At 41.6% G+C, this 17,749-nt stretch overlaps 1 protein-coding gene across 1 annotated transcript in view; it reads left to right on the top strand.

Moving 5' to 3' along the window:
- Positions 1-17,749, top strand: part of PPM1H (protein phosphatase, Mg2+/Mn2+ dependent 1H) — a 216,135-nt gene that overhangs the window by 186,648 nt on the left and 11,738 nt on the right. The window contains exons 7-9 of the mRNA XM_032780556.2: positions 1,216-1,279; positions 5,579-5,686; positions 13,638-13,789. Of these exons, the coding sequence (XP_032636447.1) occupies positions 1,216-1,279; positions 5,579-5,686; positions 13,638-13,789 (324 nt within the window). The remainder of the gene's footprint in view (positions 1-1,215; positions 1,280-5,578; positions 5,687-13,637; positions 13,790-17,749) is intronic.

The following is a 17,749-nucleotide window of genomic DNA, read 5'->3' as shown; positions in this document are numbered from 1 at the left end:
TGTAGCAGGCAAGGTTGTTACAGGCGGGTTTCAGTATAGGATTTCAGCCTTAAGCTTTAATTTCCTGGCTTCTGCTGGTTTGTGTCACAACCTTAATGTTGTTTAAACCGAATTGCATTTGATTCCCATGAGTTCAAACAACCAGGCCAGCTCCAGAGCTGAACATTAGGTGTTGAAGCTCTGGGTGAGACTGACAAGAGGGTACGCTACTGTGCATTCTTTTTTTCACACTCATGCATTCCAGTTCAGTGCGGAATACTGATTTGTTCTCTCAGGTGATGTCTGAGGTAATTCAGAGGGTGGGGAAGGGGAGAAAATAGCAAAGGGAAAAAAGCGTTTGTCATATAGAGAAGGCGATGGAGGGTGAATCCTGTTGTCTGATGTTTCGGGCTACATACCTAAACCCAGCAAGCGCCCCATTTCATTGATCTGAGAATATGTTCAGTAATACAAAAGGATTCTCAAGAGCTATAATAGTTACAACCTTCTATGTTTCTTAATTTCTCACCAGGAAGATTGCTAACCTTTTAATCCCATCAGTGCTAAAAATCAGACATGTAAAGGTAGAGTATGCACACATGCAGTAAACACATTTAGAGGATGAACTCATTCTTCTCTCATCTCTCAGCCATTTGAAAGCTGTTGTGAAGCACAGAATTTCTGGCAACCTTGAATGTCCTTGCCAAGGTCAAATGGGCTCTAAATATCTTCTCACACCCTCCACAATATGAAGCTTGCTTTGATATAAACAGCTCCTGAAGGTGAGAACTGGATCTGAGAACTGTTTCACACTTCAGCCATCTACAAACTCTGCTGTTTCTCACAGTTTAGATTATTAATGTGAATCCAATCACTTCTCTTTATGGCAATGTATAATTGTGCGGCTGATGCGATGCCCAGCAATATAGTTCCCCTCCTATCCGCTTCGCTACATAGGATGTTGTTCCAGTTTACCTGTACTTTCTTCTGCCTAATAGAAACAAGGACAGTGTGGTGTTGAATACTGCATGTGCTTTGCATTAGCTTTTCTTTTGTTCAGATAGCACAGTTCTGTAAGGAAAAGCTCTACACAGAAAAAACAAATTGGTAGCTTGCTGCAGAGATGGAGTCTCTAGGAAAAAATAATAAAAATATACACGGCTGCTTGTGTTAGGGCACTGGGTCACTAACTGAGTGCAAGCTTTTAAAAAATGTTGTTTATCCCTCCCACCACAGGGCATACAAAAGCATTGAGGAGGACGACTTGAAGTTTCCACTTATATATGGAGAAGGCAAGAAGGTAGGCATGGGAGCTTTGCTTGAACCAAAGGAATAAAGAACTCTGTGCTGTTTACCACTCAGTGTAGCCTGTGGCAGTCCAGTGTTTTCCACTCAGTATCTCTTTTTATTTTATCATTTTGACAGCTTGAAAGAATATTGTGTCTGACATAAATCAGTCTCTGCTATCTTCAGGGAGGGAAAAGTGCAGTGTATTAAAAGATAGTTTTATAACAAACTTAGTCATTTGTGGCTCAATTTACTTTTGTTTTCCTTACATGCACGCAGCTCATAAGAGTGTTTTGCATTGTTGCAAAGAAGCTAAAATGAGACAATCTTTAATTGCTGTTCATGTGCACATTGTGCTCATGGCTTGGTTGTGAAATGCATTTTAAATGTGGATTGGCTGGGTGAAGAAGGCAAAGATCTATCCACTTTGCTGAATAAAACAGCAGTTGTGTGTTTAACCATGATTTACAGTATACTGAGATAAAGGAAGCTGTTGAAATTCTGACATAAGGGGAGGCATAAGTGGGTGTGATCTCAGGGAAAGGTAACACATTCGGAGTGATAAGAACTAAAATTCCTTTTATTTATTTTTTTTTAAATGATGATTTCATCCAAGTGCCACTGTGTTACCAATTGCATGATTATGAACAGCAAGATTATTCACTCTGATCCCAACAAGCCTAGCTAGATGTAGCAATAGGATGAATATAAGGACACAAAGGTCTCAGTTTGTTGACATTAGTATGCTCACTGGGTTTCCAAACAGCACTTCCCCATTGTTTGGATTCTTATTTGAGTACAGAAATATGCAATCGTCAGATATAATCTAGTTATGAAGGATTTAAACCTGCTGCAGCTTATCTGCAGGTTTGATGGGATTGGTTCTTTTGTTTGCAAAGTATTTGTGCACCTGTTATTTTTTAATTTTTTTTCCCTTTGTTTTGTGGATGTAGTGTTTTAATGTATAATGTCATTTAAAATAATCTTGGTCACTAGCTGGCATCCATAGCATAAGCTTCCTGGTTCAGAGGTGGCCCCAGATTCCCATCCCACAGACTGGAGGGTGATAGGAAGGTTGTTGGGAGAGATGTTAGATTCAGTGCCCTGTAAGAGTATCTTGCTGGCTGCTCTGTGGTGTGGTATTAGTTAAGGAAGACTCAGGAGTTTCTCGGGGAATGGCTGATGTTTCAGGGGAAAAGTGCTCTAGCAAGTAGGTGAGGTGTTTAAGGTAATTGAAGATCTTGTCTGTACTGGTTCTGCAGTCAGGAGAAGCTCTTTGAAAGAGGGTATTGGGAAGTGAGGTGCATCTCTAAAACTATTGCTGTTCCCAGTAATGATCCCGTTCATATTGTTGTCACATCAGCGATTTGAGTTTGCCTCATGGTTTTTGTCTTACCAAAGGAAATATGAGGCAGCACTCCATTATGAAGAGACATCCTGCTGCCTTCATTATTAAACCCCCAAGGTTTTTGTTGTTTTTTTTTTTAACTTTTTATTAAGGCAAAAATTAAAATAAAATGTTAACATACTAAACTGTATATTACTTATTCAGGATCAGATTATTATTCAAAGAAACTGGCTAAAGATTTTGGTTTGCTAGATGAGGAGCCCCCCTCTGAATATGCTAAAAAGAGTGCCAGGTGTCTAAATACCGATCTTTTTGGCACTTCTCTTGTGTACATTCTTGGTGTGAAAGCTTTTCCATTACAAGAACCGTCCGTATTTTATTACACAACAATTCTGTAGGAGGAAGGGGTCACATTTTTCTCTAGCTGCTAACAAAAATGTGATTAATTTGTAGTTCTGCTTAAAAGGTCGAACCTTTACTTGAGCTTTAAGGAAGCAGATCAGGGGATCTCTAGGATGCCAGCATTTTGTCATAAAATGAATCTCTTTTTAATAATTGCTTCTGCAAACCATCTAAATCCTGGAGACATCCAGCCTAAGTGCAAATATGTTTCCCTTTACCTGCAATCCCTCCAAAAAGAGCTCTGCCCTAGTAGCAAAAACATTATGGATCTTAACTGGAGTCTAATCCCATCTATACAGTAATAATTTATAAAAATGATCTTTGAGCTACACATATTGAAGATGAATATTCCCTTTCCCACAGAGAAACTCACTCACCCGCATCAATTTCTTTGTCCAAATCCTTCTCCCATCTTTTCATCTGGGTTGTTTTCTTATCAACATCTTTTTCAATCCAAATTGTATGTGTTTTAGAAATTAAACCTCTTGTTTCATCTTGCTCCTGGCTCAACTTTTCAAATGTGGTTAAAGGTCTAGATAGAGCCACCTCATATCGAGATTTCACAATAAAATGTTTGACTTATGGGATATTGACAATATGGGATATTTATATCACTTACATTATTACATGGTATAATTTAGTATGATTCAAATCAGTACCAAGGAATAGCTGTCTGAATTAAATAAACACAGCTCTCACCCACAGGGGACAGTCACTTTGATATGTCCTTGGGATAAATTCCTGATTATTAATTAAAGTAGTTGGTGACAAGAATTTAGAAGATTTGTCCAGAGCTGCTACGGTGGTCTGGATAAACGACCACCTTTTATCTTTGGTGACGTATGTTTCTTTTTAACTCAACAATTACTATGAATAGCCATATTTGGGCTCCAGTCTTGTTAGACTTTTACCCCATATTTGGATGGTTTGTTGTTAGCCTAGATGACCTCATATTTTAATTGTGATGCGTAATAATAATAAACCAAATTAGGGAAAACTGGTCCACGGTACTTTTACGGAACTTAGAACTCACCCTTGGTCTTAGGTTTCCATATGAATTTTAATAGTGCATCCTGCCATGTTTCTGATGTCATGTCAGGGATACCAACAGAGATGTACTGAAAAAAATTACTGGGAGGACATTCGCCTTTACCAAGGCTGCCCTACCTAGTCAAGTTATTTCTTATTCATTCCATTCTTCCAAGACTTTCATCATTTTATTTCACATTGAAGAATCACATGCCTTAAAATTATTTTTGTTTCCCCACAGTATTTATTCGCAACTGTTTTAAAGATTCCTTTACCCATTTAAGTTTATGTAGATGTGACAACAGTTTGTTTTGAACCTTTGGGGAATATTAGTTCCTAAAATTTCAGATTTATCATAGTTTATTTTGAAGCCTGATACTTCCCCAAATTCCAAAGCTCTATAATTTTTAATGAGGCTTCTGGCTCCTGCGGATATAACAAGATGTTGTCAGCATGAAAAGCTATTGTGTGTTTAATCCAGAAGGCATTCTGATGCCTTTTACCGTGGGACTGTTTCACACACTCACTGCAAATGGCTCCATTGCCAAAGCAGACAACAGGGGGCATAACAGCCATCCTTGTCTGGCACTCCTAAACAAAATAAAAGGAGGGAGGCACCCTCAATATTTAACTTGCCCAACTTTTTTCAAAAACTGCCGACCACTCAGCATCTTCCCTCTTCCCAGGTGGTCAGGGGGATGTTGCATATAGGAAATGACAATACTTCAAGAAAGTGCTATCAAAATATTCCGCTGACAGAGTGCTCTCATTGACTAACATGCTGGGTGCTTCATACACGTAATATAATTTAGTACTTCTAGTGCAAGTAGTACTTGAGGACTCTTACAGAGAGATTAAGGCTCCATTGTCCTAGATCGTGCACAAACAACTGTCCCAGAGAGCTCACAATCTAGGCTCTAGACAATGCATAAATTAGAATAAACAGAAATGGGGAAATAGGGCAGAATAAGGAAATGGTAGAGAGAGGTGCATTAGGTATTTTTAAATTCCTGAAAGCATAGATTAATGAGAGAGAATTTTGATTCTTGTTGAGATTACACATTTTTATTTTACTGGCCTCTCTCTCTCTCTCTCTCTCACTCACTCACACACCATTCATTCATTCTCTTTCTCTCTGTGCTATATATAATTTTGAGACAGCAAGTATTTGCAGCAGTCCCAAATTTCACAAACCACCGGAGGATGCAGTGGATGCTAAACCCACTCCTGAACTACCCAGTGGAATTTAATTTATGGTCTAGAATTATAGGCAGGTTTTTTCTTGGCCCTGCAGAAAGGGAGGAATTGAAATCAGAGTGATCCTGGTGGGTAATCTTTTCACTTTCACAATTTTAGCTGCTTAAAAGTCACTATCTATGTTAACTCCCCCATATAGGGGAGGAGACGTTGAAAGAGAGGTACTACCTCCAAAAGCCTTAGCAGTTGTGTGGTGGGGTCAGTTGTTAATTCTCTACCACATTAACATTGTGTGTGGAATTGGCTTTGATATTAATGCATTTCTCTTGTTTCCAGGCTCGTGTCATGGCAACTATTGGAGTAACTAGAGGACTTGGAGACCATGACCTGAAGGTGCATGACTCCAATATCTACATCAAACCTTTTCTGTCCTCATCTCCCGAGGTACACCATCCATGTTTTTGTTAGATGATTTATGGGAATGAAGGAAAATTAATTAAACTTTGTTCATCCTGAATTACCCTCGACTGTGGACAATGTCCAGAATGTTATTTGATCACTTAAATAAATGTGTAAATCAAGGGTAGAAATAATGACAGGACTGATGCCATACGCTACATAGTAATCCTCTTCCTACTGCCCCAGGAATGTACACATCCCTGTCAGGCCCCTGATGCCTTCCCGCCTTGTAAGTGTCATAGTTAATGTCCTTCTGCCCGAGGGGCACTAGATGTGACTCTGCAGCTGCTTCATGGTCAGCCCAAGGATTCACTATTCAGTGGCACAAGATGCTCTTCCCCCTACATTTCCCTTTCAGTGACTGAGCATGCTACTGACACAGAATTTAAAGCCCATGTCAGCTTCTGAAATAAGAGAATAGAACCTAGATACTGGAGTCCCTGATTTCTTGCATGGCAACATGGAAACTACATTTTGTACACAGACCGAACCCCAATGTCTAAGGAGGAAAAATAGCCAGGGCACATCAAAATATGCTGCACACTTGCCCTTGATCCACTTCCCTTGCAGACCCAATACTTAATCTGTAAGGCCTTCAGTCAGTTGGGACCTAACTGCAGAACATTTTCAGTTCATCACTATCCAATACATGGTAGCTGATGGTATTTGGAGTAAATCATTTCAGAACAGGAGTTAGGGCATTTTCAGTTGATGGTCCAGGATGTTGCAGTGGCCTACTGGAGGTTCTTAAAATGAGTCCGAGCCTGTCTGTCTTCATCGAAAACTCCTTTTTGCATAAGCCGCCCTGGAATAACAAAATATACAGAATAATGAACATTATATTTAAAACAGTAAGCAAGACAGGTCAAGCCTACAGAGCTGAAGAGTAGAATCCACTATGAACACACATGAGTCTTAATTACCATGGGTCAAATCCTGAGAGTTCTGCACCTCCCACTAGCTTCAGCAAATACTCAACAGTTGCCAACATTTAACCTAGTAATTGAGACCTACATGCTAGGGTGCTGAGTGCCCTAGTAATGACAACGGAGAGGGAGCAAGCGAGCGTGCGCACACTGAAACATAGTGTTGCTGCCAAACTAACAAGTCCTGACTTAAAAAGTGCTTGCACTGAAGCTTGAAAAGACAGCTACAGAGCGATTCTGGTCACTTAAAGAAAAGAAGTCTATTGACAGCACCCATCATTCTTCCCCGCTCTCATGCTGCTCCTTTCCCTGTTTTTTTTCAGTGTACGCTATGTCTTACTTTGGAACCGTCTTTGCTGTCCCAAACCAAGGAATCAGCATTTCTGTCTTCATCGTTGTAATAGATTTGTTTTGTGCCAGTGTAATGCTGCAATTCTATCTCCTCTTTCTGGCACTCGAAGATCTGGCTCTAGTGTAGTATCTCAGCAGGATTGACCTTGCCAATCGCTGCAGTAACATTCATTCATGCAATATAAAGATCTTGTAGGTTTCTATTTTGCATCTTGTAGGTTTTTCCAATTTGTGTTTTGAATTCCAAAATGTGACGCGCACAACACATACTCTGAGTCTCAGACTCTGCAAGTGCCTGATCAAATGACAGCAAAAAATGTGCTTGTTTCCATAGCCTTTTGGCAATTAAGGCTAGCAGAAATGTCATAGGGGCCAGTAGCAGGAAATGAAGAATACCAGCCCTAGCAATCTTGAGAGAGAACCAGCAGAAATCAAGTTCTATGAGAAAACAAATACATGTGCCAAGAAAACCACACACCGAACAATGCTCTTGTCTCACGTATTGTCTGTATATTGTCAGGAACCTGCAGTACATCCTGTAGACAAATGTTAAGAAGCAGTGCCGTGTGCTGCCATTTGGGGAACTTGCATTTGGAAGTGAATTTAGTAGTAATACTTGTAACTTCTATAGCACTTGCTCATCAGTGGACCTCAAATAATTATATAAAGGTGAGGGGAAATAATTTCCATTTTACAGACTGAGACTCTGAGGCATAGAGAAGTTAGTCACACAGTGAGTCAGTGACAGGATAGAACTACATCTTCTGACTTCAAGTCTTGTGCCATAGCCACTGCCCCCTTTCCCAGGCCAGGGGAGAATATGGCAAATTTGTTTCAAATCGTAAAACAAAAGCTATGATATAAGATTGCAGCAGAAGCCATAATCATGTAAATATCTGAAGAAAACGACTCAGTCTAAATCCAGAAGTGTAGGTTTAAGTAACTTTTGGATGAATTAAATTTTATTATAATAGACGTACCAACCCATGAGAGGAGCAGACCAGTGTCCAGGTCTGACAATCAGCATTTAGTGATTCAGCTGGTACAAGACAAAATTTGGAAGACTTTCACAGCTCTAGAAAACTGAACCACTTATTATGAACTGAAGAAGCACAAAGCAGACTTACCAGAGCTGAGGATATCTCAATTGTATTACATATCTATTTTTCATAGTGAAATAATCATTTGACAAATCTTAATATAAAATTGTGGCATTAGAATTCAGTAGGAATCATGTTCCTGTATCTGGGAAGTAAGATTTGGTTTTAAGATTCTTCAAATGATTACTCACCCATTCGTTGGAAGAGGCATGCATCCAATGGCGCCATTTGGCCTTTGTTACTTCATCTGATCACTCGTCTGACTGATGTGGAGACGGAGAACCGAAGAACCTTTTCACATAAAGGCTGTGATAAAAGAGCTTGCTGAACACTTCACAGTATGTAAAAGGAAACCACACAATGTTAGACTGACATCAGTGTTTGGGAGAAAGCTTTAGGACTTCCATTTAAAGGAACAAATCAGGTAAATATTTGGAGAGGGACTGTTTGATTCAGGAGAATCGAGATGATTTCAGGAATAGCAGGTCAAATTTGACTAGCTTGGAATTCTTTTAGGCTACTACTGCCAGGGAAGAAATGAAAAATGCAGTAGATAGTCTTACACAGTGCTTAGATTTCTCAGAAAGCATTTGAGAAAATGTTCTGCCTCGTAGGTAATATAAAAGACAGAGCCATGGAGTAAGTGGAAAGTTGGCACAGTACACTGGGAATTGGCTAAAGGGCAGGAAACAAAAGGTAGCAGTAAAAAGCTAAAAGGAGGTTAATTGGTGAGTGCTGTCGGGAACATTGCTGGGACCAGCTTTTCATTGTTTACATATAAATTACTTGGAAGATGATATTGAAAGAGATTTCCATGTTTGCCGATGATGCTGCATGTACAAGGAACAATACAATTAAGAAAGGATTTAATTTATTGAAGTAGCTGTGCTGATCTATAGTCAAGACAACTGAAGCTGAATATAGAGTGTTGCCCCTCTTGGCTCAAATTCCACTGGGCCAGGCTGGTTCAGGAGCATCTCAGGTGGCTGCAGGCTCTCATGTCAGTTTGCTACGAATAGTTTTCAAGCCAGAGTTGGCTGGCTTGCTTAAGAACCTGAATAGGATACCACATCAGGTGTGGCTCTTTCACAAGTCAAGTATGGCCTTTTGCAGGTGAGTGCATAAGAACGGCCATACTGGGTTAGATCAAAGATCCATCTAGCCCAGTATCCTGTCTTCCAACAGTGGCCAATGCCAGGTGCTCCAGAGGGAATTAACAGAACAGGTAGTCATCAGATGATCCAGCCCCTGTTGCCCATTCCCAGCTTCTAGCAAACAGAGGTTAGAGATCCCATCCCTACCCATCCTGGCTAATAGCCATTGATGGATCTAGCCTCCATGAATTTATCTAGTTCTTTTTTGAACCCTGTTATAGTCTTGGCCTTCACAACATCCTCTGGCAAAGAGTTCCAGAGGTTGACAGTGCGCTGTGTGAAGAAATACTTCCTTTTGTTTTTAAACCTGCTTCCTATTAATTTCATTTGATGACCCCTAGTTCTTGTTTTATGAGAAGGAATAAATAACATTTCTTTATTACTTTCTCCACACCAGTCATGATTTTATCATAGGGATAGCTCAGTGATTTGAGCATTGGCCTGCTAAACCCAGGGTTGTGAGTTCAATCCTTGAGGGGGCCATTTGGGGATTGGTCCTGCTTTGAGCAGGGGGTTGGTCTTGATGATCTCCTGAGGTCCCTTCCAACCCTAATAATCTATGATTCTATATCCCCCTTCAGTTGTCTCTTTTCCAAGCTGAAAAGTCCCAGTCTTATTAATCTCTCCTCAAATGGAAGCTGTGCCATGCCCCTAATCATTTTTGTTGCCCTTTTCTGAACCTTTTCCAATTGTGTATATCTTTTTTGAGACCACATCTGCATGCAGTCTTCAAGATGTGGGCAAACCGTGGATTTATAAAGAGGCAATGTAAAGAGGATATTTTCTATCTTATTACTATCCCTTTCTTAATGATTACTAACGTTCTGTTCGCTTTTTTGACTGCTGCTGCCACTGAGTGGATGTTTTCTGATTACTATCCACGATGACACCAAGATCTCTTTTTTGAATGGTAACAGCTAATTTAGATCCCATCATTTTATATATATAGTTGGGATTATGTATGTATGGTAGATCCTGTTGAGATATAAACACAAACCTGACCCACTCTTTGTATCACCGATCCAGGATTTGGTGATAGTGTTTCCTCCACAGACATTAAGAGCATTGCTGAATAACAGCATGCACAATCCATATCCAGATAGAGAGAGTGCATAACTGTGAGCCGTACCACAGAGCATCCACTGCTGAACCTTTGCAGAGGTCTGAAGACTCCAGTCATGGTGTAATTCATCTTGACCCGCCCTCTCCTTGCTGGCTGGCTGGGCAGAAGTGACGCTGCTTCTTTGTAGCTAGTTTTAAACATTCCTACTTTTAGATATGAAGTTGCAGTATGGGCTAATTAAGACAAACCATGCGATAGATCCCAAATTGTCCATCCTTCCTGATGACCATTGGAGGTCGACAGAGGGTTTCCTAAATGCATAGAGGGAGCAGGAGTTTAGGAAGTAATACAAAGAGTCCATCTGGATTGGGAAAATGGCTTTTGCCCAGGTTGCCTGGTGATCTGGCTGGCCAGCCAGCCACCCACGTCTGTGTGAGCTAGAGAGTTCTGTATCCATTTGAAGCGCATGCAAGTTTGAGTGATTTGTGTCACAGCCGTAACATCATTTTAAATCTCCTATCTGCTGAATTTCCTGAATTCTTATTGAGGAAGGGCAGCATGCAGGGGGTAGCTCAAGGGTTTGGGGGAAATGGCTTGTGAGCTGGAGTTGATAAATAGCTCTCAGCCACATAAAATGACTATAAGGCCGTACATATGCCACATGAGAATGCTAGTGTCGTGCTACTCCACTGTAAAATGACAAATAACTAATACAAGACGATAGTATTAAAAATGAGAACTAGAACAGCTCCGCTAAGTGGGAATGCATCTGGGCAAGATAGCCTGCCTCTGAAATTCTGTCATTCTATGAACAGCTCTAAATTAACTCATTTCTATTAGTGCTCACTGGCTACCCGTAGATATATTGTAGAAAACTGAAGGAAAAAAGAAAAGTTGTGGCCACCCTTAAATACTTTACTTTGCAGCCAGGTGACATAACTGGGACATGTCCTCTGCTTGATATAGGAAATAATATGAATACTGTAATATTCTACCTAACTACAAAGGTTTGGAAAGTTTATAAAGGTGACTACTTCTTTCAGGAAATAGGCAACTAGATGTGATGATCATTCTTTGGGTGAGAGCCACATCTGATAACTAACCCAATCTTCTACCATAACTTTGCATTCTTATTTTCCTTGAACTGCATACCAGTCAAACAGCCAGTTCTTTGTTCACACCATTGTCCATCCCACTTAACTACTGTGAATCATTAGGTGTCTGTCAATATCCATCTCCTTACCATCTCTTTTCAGGACTGAACATGTCGAGCTTAGTCTTTCCTCATAAGAAATAGCCACTAGTTCCCAAATTAGTCGTATCGTCCTTGCCTGAGTTTTCCCCAAAACCTGAATTTCAAAATAGTCTCTCTTCTCAGTAATGTACACTAGAGTCTGTGGAAATATATATCTTGGGTCCTTCATCTGCTGCATCAGCTATAGTTTTGACAGGATTCTGTGCCTTGAAGCAGCAGCCATAGGCTCCAGTTTTGCTCCATACATGTCAATGGGAGATCTGCTATTGACTTCAGTATGAGCAAGATCTGGCCAATAACATTTTCCCCCAGTGCTCGCACTTTAATTTGAACTTTCTTTATCTAGGTGAGGGAGATGGTGCAGAGATGGATTTTAGAAAAGTCTGCTGATTTACATGTTTTGTTCTGAGTGATTCACTGCTAAGTGGATAATTAACATTTAAGTACCTTACTATCTGTATAAAAGTAGCTGACATCCAAGAGATCTGACTTCCAAACGTGTTTTTGTGTGATGACCATCATCTCGGCCAATAGACTGGGAGTTGAGCTGCTGACCTCAACAAACAAAAGCATGAGCTGCTATGTTTTGCAGTAAAGAGCCAAGGTTCTATAGAGTGGGGGCTGCAAACACTCTGAGGATTGGCACAGAAGTGTACCTGTAAACACTCAGTATCCATAGACTAAATTTGCTGCTGTGAGTTGTATTCCTGATAGATTTGAATCAGGAGGTAAAGACAGATGGAAGTGTTTTAGGTTGACTTTTGGGGGGGGAAAGGGGGGCTCATCTCAAGAGTCCTCACTCAGATAGACCTTAAATAGTAAAGGAATCGATACATGTTACAAATGACCCGCTCTCCCTTTAGAGCAAAAGGAAAAAATGGTGAGAATTAGCACTGAGATCGACATGATTTGTTTCTCTTATCCTGGTTGCAATCCCATAAAAATAACAATTACATTGAAAGGTCCAAGCATTTTATGTGCATTTCCTGCTCCTTGGCTCTTAACGAGAGAACGCGCCAAAAGAGAATAAAATAACTCCCTGTCTTCTAGCTGTGCCAAGTACATGTCCGAACAAATTTGTGGAACACCTATGCTGCTATTGAAGCACAAGGATAAAGCAGCATGTGTGACCAGGTGCACTGTTCCCAAATTCTATTACAGATCATCATCCTACTTTGCCAAGGTTGTCACACGTCTTTCAAATTACAGTCATTGCTGGGGTAATTAAAGTGCTCTGTGAGTGGTTCCCCAGGATTCCAAGTTTTAGTTTGGGGAATTAAAGGAGCAGGAGGTTCGACAGTTGGAATGCAGGGCAGGCTGGAAGAAGACTTGCATCCAACAAAAGACTCATTTGAAAAACTTGCATTGACCTTTGTGCGTGTGCTGACTCAGTTAACCCCTGGATTTCATGGTTTAGTCAGCTCAGTCAAGCAGGGGGTTACGGGAGGCCATTTTAAACACAGGATGTCAGATTCTTCAGCAGCAGAGGCCAGATTGAGAAGTCAGATCCGTTCTTGGCTATATGGACTGCAGCCTTAAGTAACAAGACTAATGGACCTTTTAGGGAAATAGCCTAGTATGAAAGAACTTTTTCCACTGATATTTTATATGATTCCTTAAATTGGCCCCAGTCCATCAAATCATTTAAGAATACGATCCATTCGCTTCAATGGAGCCACTTACATGCTTAAAGTTAAGCATATTCTTAAGTTCTTTGCTGGATCAGGGCTATAGAAAAGACTTTAGATAGCAAATCCTTATACAATGCACTAAGCACTTCAGAACATGTGCAATTTATTGGGTATAGTTAATGGGTTCTGGGCAAGAAGTGAAAACAGTTATTAAAAATTCATCAAATAAATTATTAAATTCTTATTTGACCAGCTATCCCGATGATGGAGAATAGCCAAAATGCAGAGCATGGCCACAAGAGGAGAAGGGAGAGGAATAGGTTTGATTGCTTTGATCACCGCTGTCAGCACTACATAAGTCTAAGTTGCTAATTCAAGACCAGCATCAGCAGATTTTCACAAGAATTGGAATATTTCCTCCTTCATGTGAGTGAATCTCTTGTTTTGTGGTTGTAGGTGAGAGTCTACAATCTTCTGCAGTATGAGCACGGACCAGAGGATGTGCTGATCTTAGCCACCGATGGACTCTGGGATGTATTATTAAATGAAGAAGTGGCAGAAGCTGTCACAAACTTCCTACCAAACTGTGACCCTGATGATCCCCACAGGTTTGTGCTCTTACCTGACCATTAGAGTTCCTCTGCTGCAGCAAGCCTGGGGTTTGTAACTCATTTGTTTCGAGAGAGTAATATGAAGTGAATGAACCTTCTCTTGTAAGTTCTTCTGTATCTTTATGGATAGGTTTGCAGCTTGGAGGCTCTCAAAGTGGGGAATTATCAAATATGTGTTAAAAACCTGCTGACTGTATGGGGATAGGCTGGGCAGTACAATATCTTGGCATGGGGTTCTATTTTTCCCACCACACTAAAGCTGTGTGGAGACCTCAGCTTCTCCCAGTGAAGGATGTGGCATATTTGTTTGTCCGGCTGATCACTTCCTTCTGGGAAGCTATTTCCCACTGAAGAATAACTTTCTCTTTCCCCTGAGAAATTTAGCAGCCGCAGTGCCACAGCACCAACCCAGTAGGCTTTGTTGCTAGGAAGTGCTCGAAGGAAAGGTAGTTTGCCCACCTTGCCCCTGCAGGTTCTGAGCATCTTTTCCGCAGAGCAGTCATGTGGTGCAGGAGCCTTGAGGCTACATGTGGTTTTTGAATGTGGGGCTCCTGTACCGTTGCTCATTGTGCGTTCACTTTACTGGTCATATTATGTTCTTAAAACCAGTCTGCAATAGCACATAACCAGAGTGCCAACGGCTGAATAAGTTGAGTGAGAACAAGAGATGAAAAGTTTGATTGCAGCCTGTTTCATCAATAACATTTGCTATTTTCCTGGCTTTATCTCCTCTTCCTGGTCAACATTGCTCTTCCCAGCATCCTATTATCTAGCAACGTTCCCAACGAGCTAAATGTCACATGTTCTCCCTTGAGCGAGCGGATCAGTCTGTCTTATTGTGAATTAAAATATCAGAGTGAAGGGGGCCTCATTGTTGCTTCCCAAATTCAGGCCCCATGGTTTCTGTGCCCAGCTACCCCTCTCTCCTGAGCCGTCTCCTGGGTGGCATTTTTCCTTATATGAAAACTCCCACTCAAAAACACCCGAGAAAAGAGCTTTTTAAACATTTTGTTCCCATTTCCCTTTTGTCAACTGGGAGGGCAGCCCAGTGTCAGACACAAAATCTGGGATATTTTGACACCCAAATGAAAATGTGTGGAAAAATCCATAGAGCTCTATTACATTAGTCTGTTGATGGCAGTTGGTGTGGGAAAGAGGATAGCAAGTCTGAAAATGCTTCATGTGTTTGTTTCTGAATCATCATCTTTTCAGGCTTAGCCCTGTACTACCACACAAGGGAAAACAGGGAAGATAACCGTGGGCAAAGGCACTCTGACAGCCGCTTGGGTTTTTAAGTGACAGCCATTCCAGAGAAAATTGCAAACAGTATTTTCTTATACTGACACTTACAAACATGGAATGTAAAATAGCATTTCCCTGCGAGTGCTGGATTGTCAGGTGAATGGATGATTAGTGCGAAGCTGCAGCTGTGACATTCTGACCTTCACAATCTCTTCTCTCAGAGAGATGTGGTAGAAATGAGAGAGCCTGGGCTGCTTGACTTCCCTACAGCTTATTAGTCCCTCTGCTAAGACAGATAGATAAATACGAGGTTTTGCAGGAGAGGCCAGGGTTATGGCATCATACAGCCTGCCCAAGAGAAGAGAAGCAGCAGCAGCATATGTATATGCTGAACAGCCAACACAAAATGGTGCTTTCATTTAAAAAAAACAACAACGAAGTCTAGGGATGTGCCAGCAGAATTGGGAAAATCCATCCCCCTTTCTCCTGCCCTGTTCCCAAAGAGGTAAGTACCAGCCAAACCAAGTGCTAAAAGGCTCCCCTAATACTGTAGTGACCGTATGTCTCTTCTATAAATAAGTTTTTTTGAGGGGTTGCTTTCTGGATCTCTGAACCTCCCCACCTATCTGGGACTTCATTGACCCAGCTGTTGCTTCCTCTCTCCCTGGTGCACACCTGCCACACACACCTGCCCCCCAAAAGGGGGAGTCTCACAAGAACTGTCCACAAAACCTGGCGCTGCCCTTCTTATTTTGGTTGCTTCTTGCTCACGGCTAGTATGTGCACATAGTACTACTGAGTGCTGACTCCAATTTGACACCGCAATGGGAGGAATCTGAACGCCATGATGGAGGCAACAGCTGATCGTGTGAACAGCCAACCCACCATCCTGGGTTGGGAGGAAGAGAGGCTGGGTGGGTGACTAATGCCTAGGAACAGGGCCTAAAAAATAGGCACTGGTTACTGAAGAATGTGCACACTGAATGTTAAACTAATGTCCATTACGTGGGGTTGGGAAGGAATTTCCCCTGTGTGAGATTGGCAGGGACTTTGAGGGGATGTGCGTTGGCTTATTCTGCAGCATTGGGCATGGGTCACTTGCCAGGATCATCAGGGTATTTCTCACTTAATCAATTCCATGCCATTGCAGGGGCCTTGGCCACTGGTGCACCTCAGTCCCTCCTGTTCTCTGCCTGTGGCATACCATAGTTTAGTCTTCCTAGGGCAATAATATTTTGGTCTAATTCTGGGTGTTGGCCTTGGTGTGGAGGTGGCTGAGTGGTGGTTAGATGCCTGTGATATGCAGGAGGTCAGTCTGGATGATCTGGTGGTCTCTTCTGGCCTTAAACTCTATGACAAACACTTGTAGCTCCCAGGGCAGCTGCCTACAGTCACCCCATTCATTCCCTATTAGGCACAATGACTTTCTCTTGGAAAATCTGAGGCACAGTTGTCTCCAGGTGGGTAGCAAGGACTACATTAGCAAGCAGTTAGAAGAAGGGGTTGTCTGTAAAGCTTAAAGTGAGCTGGGTGACTCAGCCAGTCAAAAAGCATAGAGAACTCCAGGGAAAGTCCCTTGCTGTTGAGAACGTAGGGATCATCTGAGTCTGAAGTAGTGCTCCACGGTGGACAGACAGAGAGCAGTGTTGACCATCCCCCATCCTAGAGAATTTTCCTGTAATCTTTCTCCTCTTTTCAAGCCATGATTCTACTTGCAACAGTGCAGGAATATGCCTGGGGGAGGATGGAGAGCTGGGTTTTGTGTGGAGTTCAGCTTAGAAACAAGTTGCTTGATTGTTGATTTTCCCAGTTTTGGCATGGCTGCCATCTGTATTTAAACAAGCTTTCCCAAAACTTTTGTTACAAACTAATGAAATCCTGTCATCAGTCAGTAGCAGTCCCAGAACTTCTCTAAGCTCTGGTGAGGGGAAATAGTGGAAAGAGGAGGAGAAACTAGTCAGGAATCAGTTAGGAACAGAAGGATTCTTAGGGTGTTAGATGATGGCGGAGGAAGAATGGTCAGAAAATACCTAACAGAACTTTGAGATGCCTCACCTGGTTGATAATGTGGGGGAGGGAGTCACCAAACAATATATTATTTAAAACTTTATCCAGGGAATTTCAGTTTCTCTGAGTTGATATCAGCAACACTATCCAAGGACATACACATACCTGGAATCATTAATAGCTTATTGTAAACTAACAGTGGAGAGGAAGCATGGTCCTGAGGGTGAGTCACTGCACTGAGATCATATTTAATTCCTGGCTCTGCCACAGACTTCCTTTGTGACCTTGGGCAAGTCACTTCATCTCTGTGTGCCTCTGTTCCCCATATGTGTAATGGGGGTGATAATACTCCCTTCTCCCCACTCTGCCAGCCTTATCTGTTTAGATTCTGGGCAGAGACCATCTCCTGCTACAGTAGTGTACAGCAGCCAGACCAACAGGTTCTTGATCTCTGTGGGGTCTGCTACCACAATACAAATAATGGTGCCTACCTACCTATTCAGCAGCTAGACAGTTAGAATAGGTCTAATCTTTCAGTCGTTCAGAAGTTAACTTTATTTTTATTACCATAGAGCCTGGGGGCCCTACTCATAGATCTGCACCCCATTGTGATACGTTGTCATAAACAGATAGCTAAGGGTTAATGTCTCTTTCACCTGTAAAGGGTTAACAAAGGGAACCAAACACCTGACCAGAGGACCAATCAGG

This window comes from Chelonoidis abingdonii, chromosome 1 (assembly GCF_003597395.2).
Source record: "Chelonoidis abingdonii isolate Lonesome George chromosome 1, CheloAbing_2.0, whole genome shotgun sequence".
Taxonomy (NCBI): Eukaryota; Metazoa; Chordata; order Testudines; family Testudinidae; genus Chelonoidis; species Chelonoidis abingdonii.
Note: the sequence above shows the minus strand (reverse complement) of the source record. Positions and strands in the feature narration are given on the sequence as shown.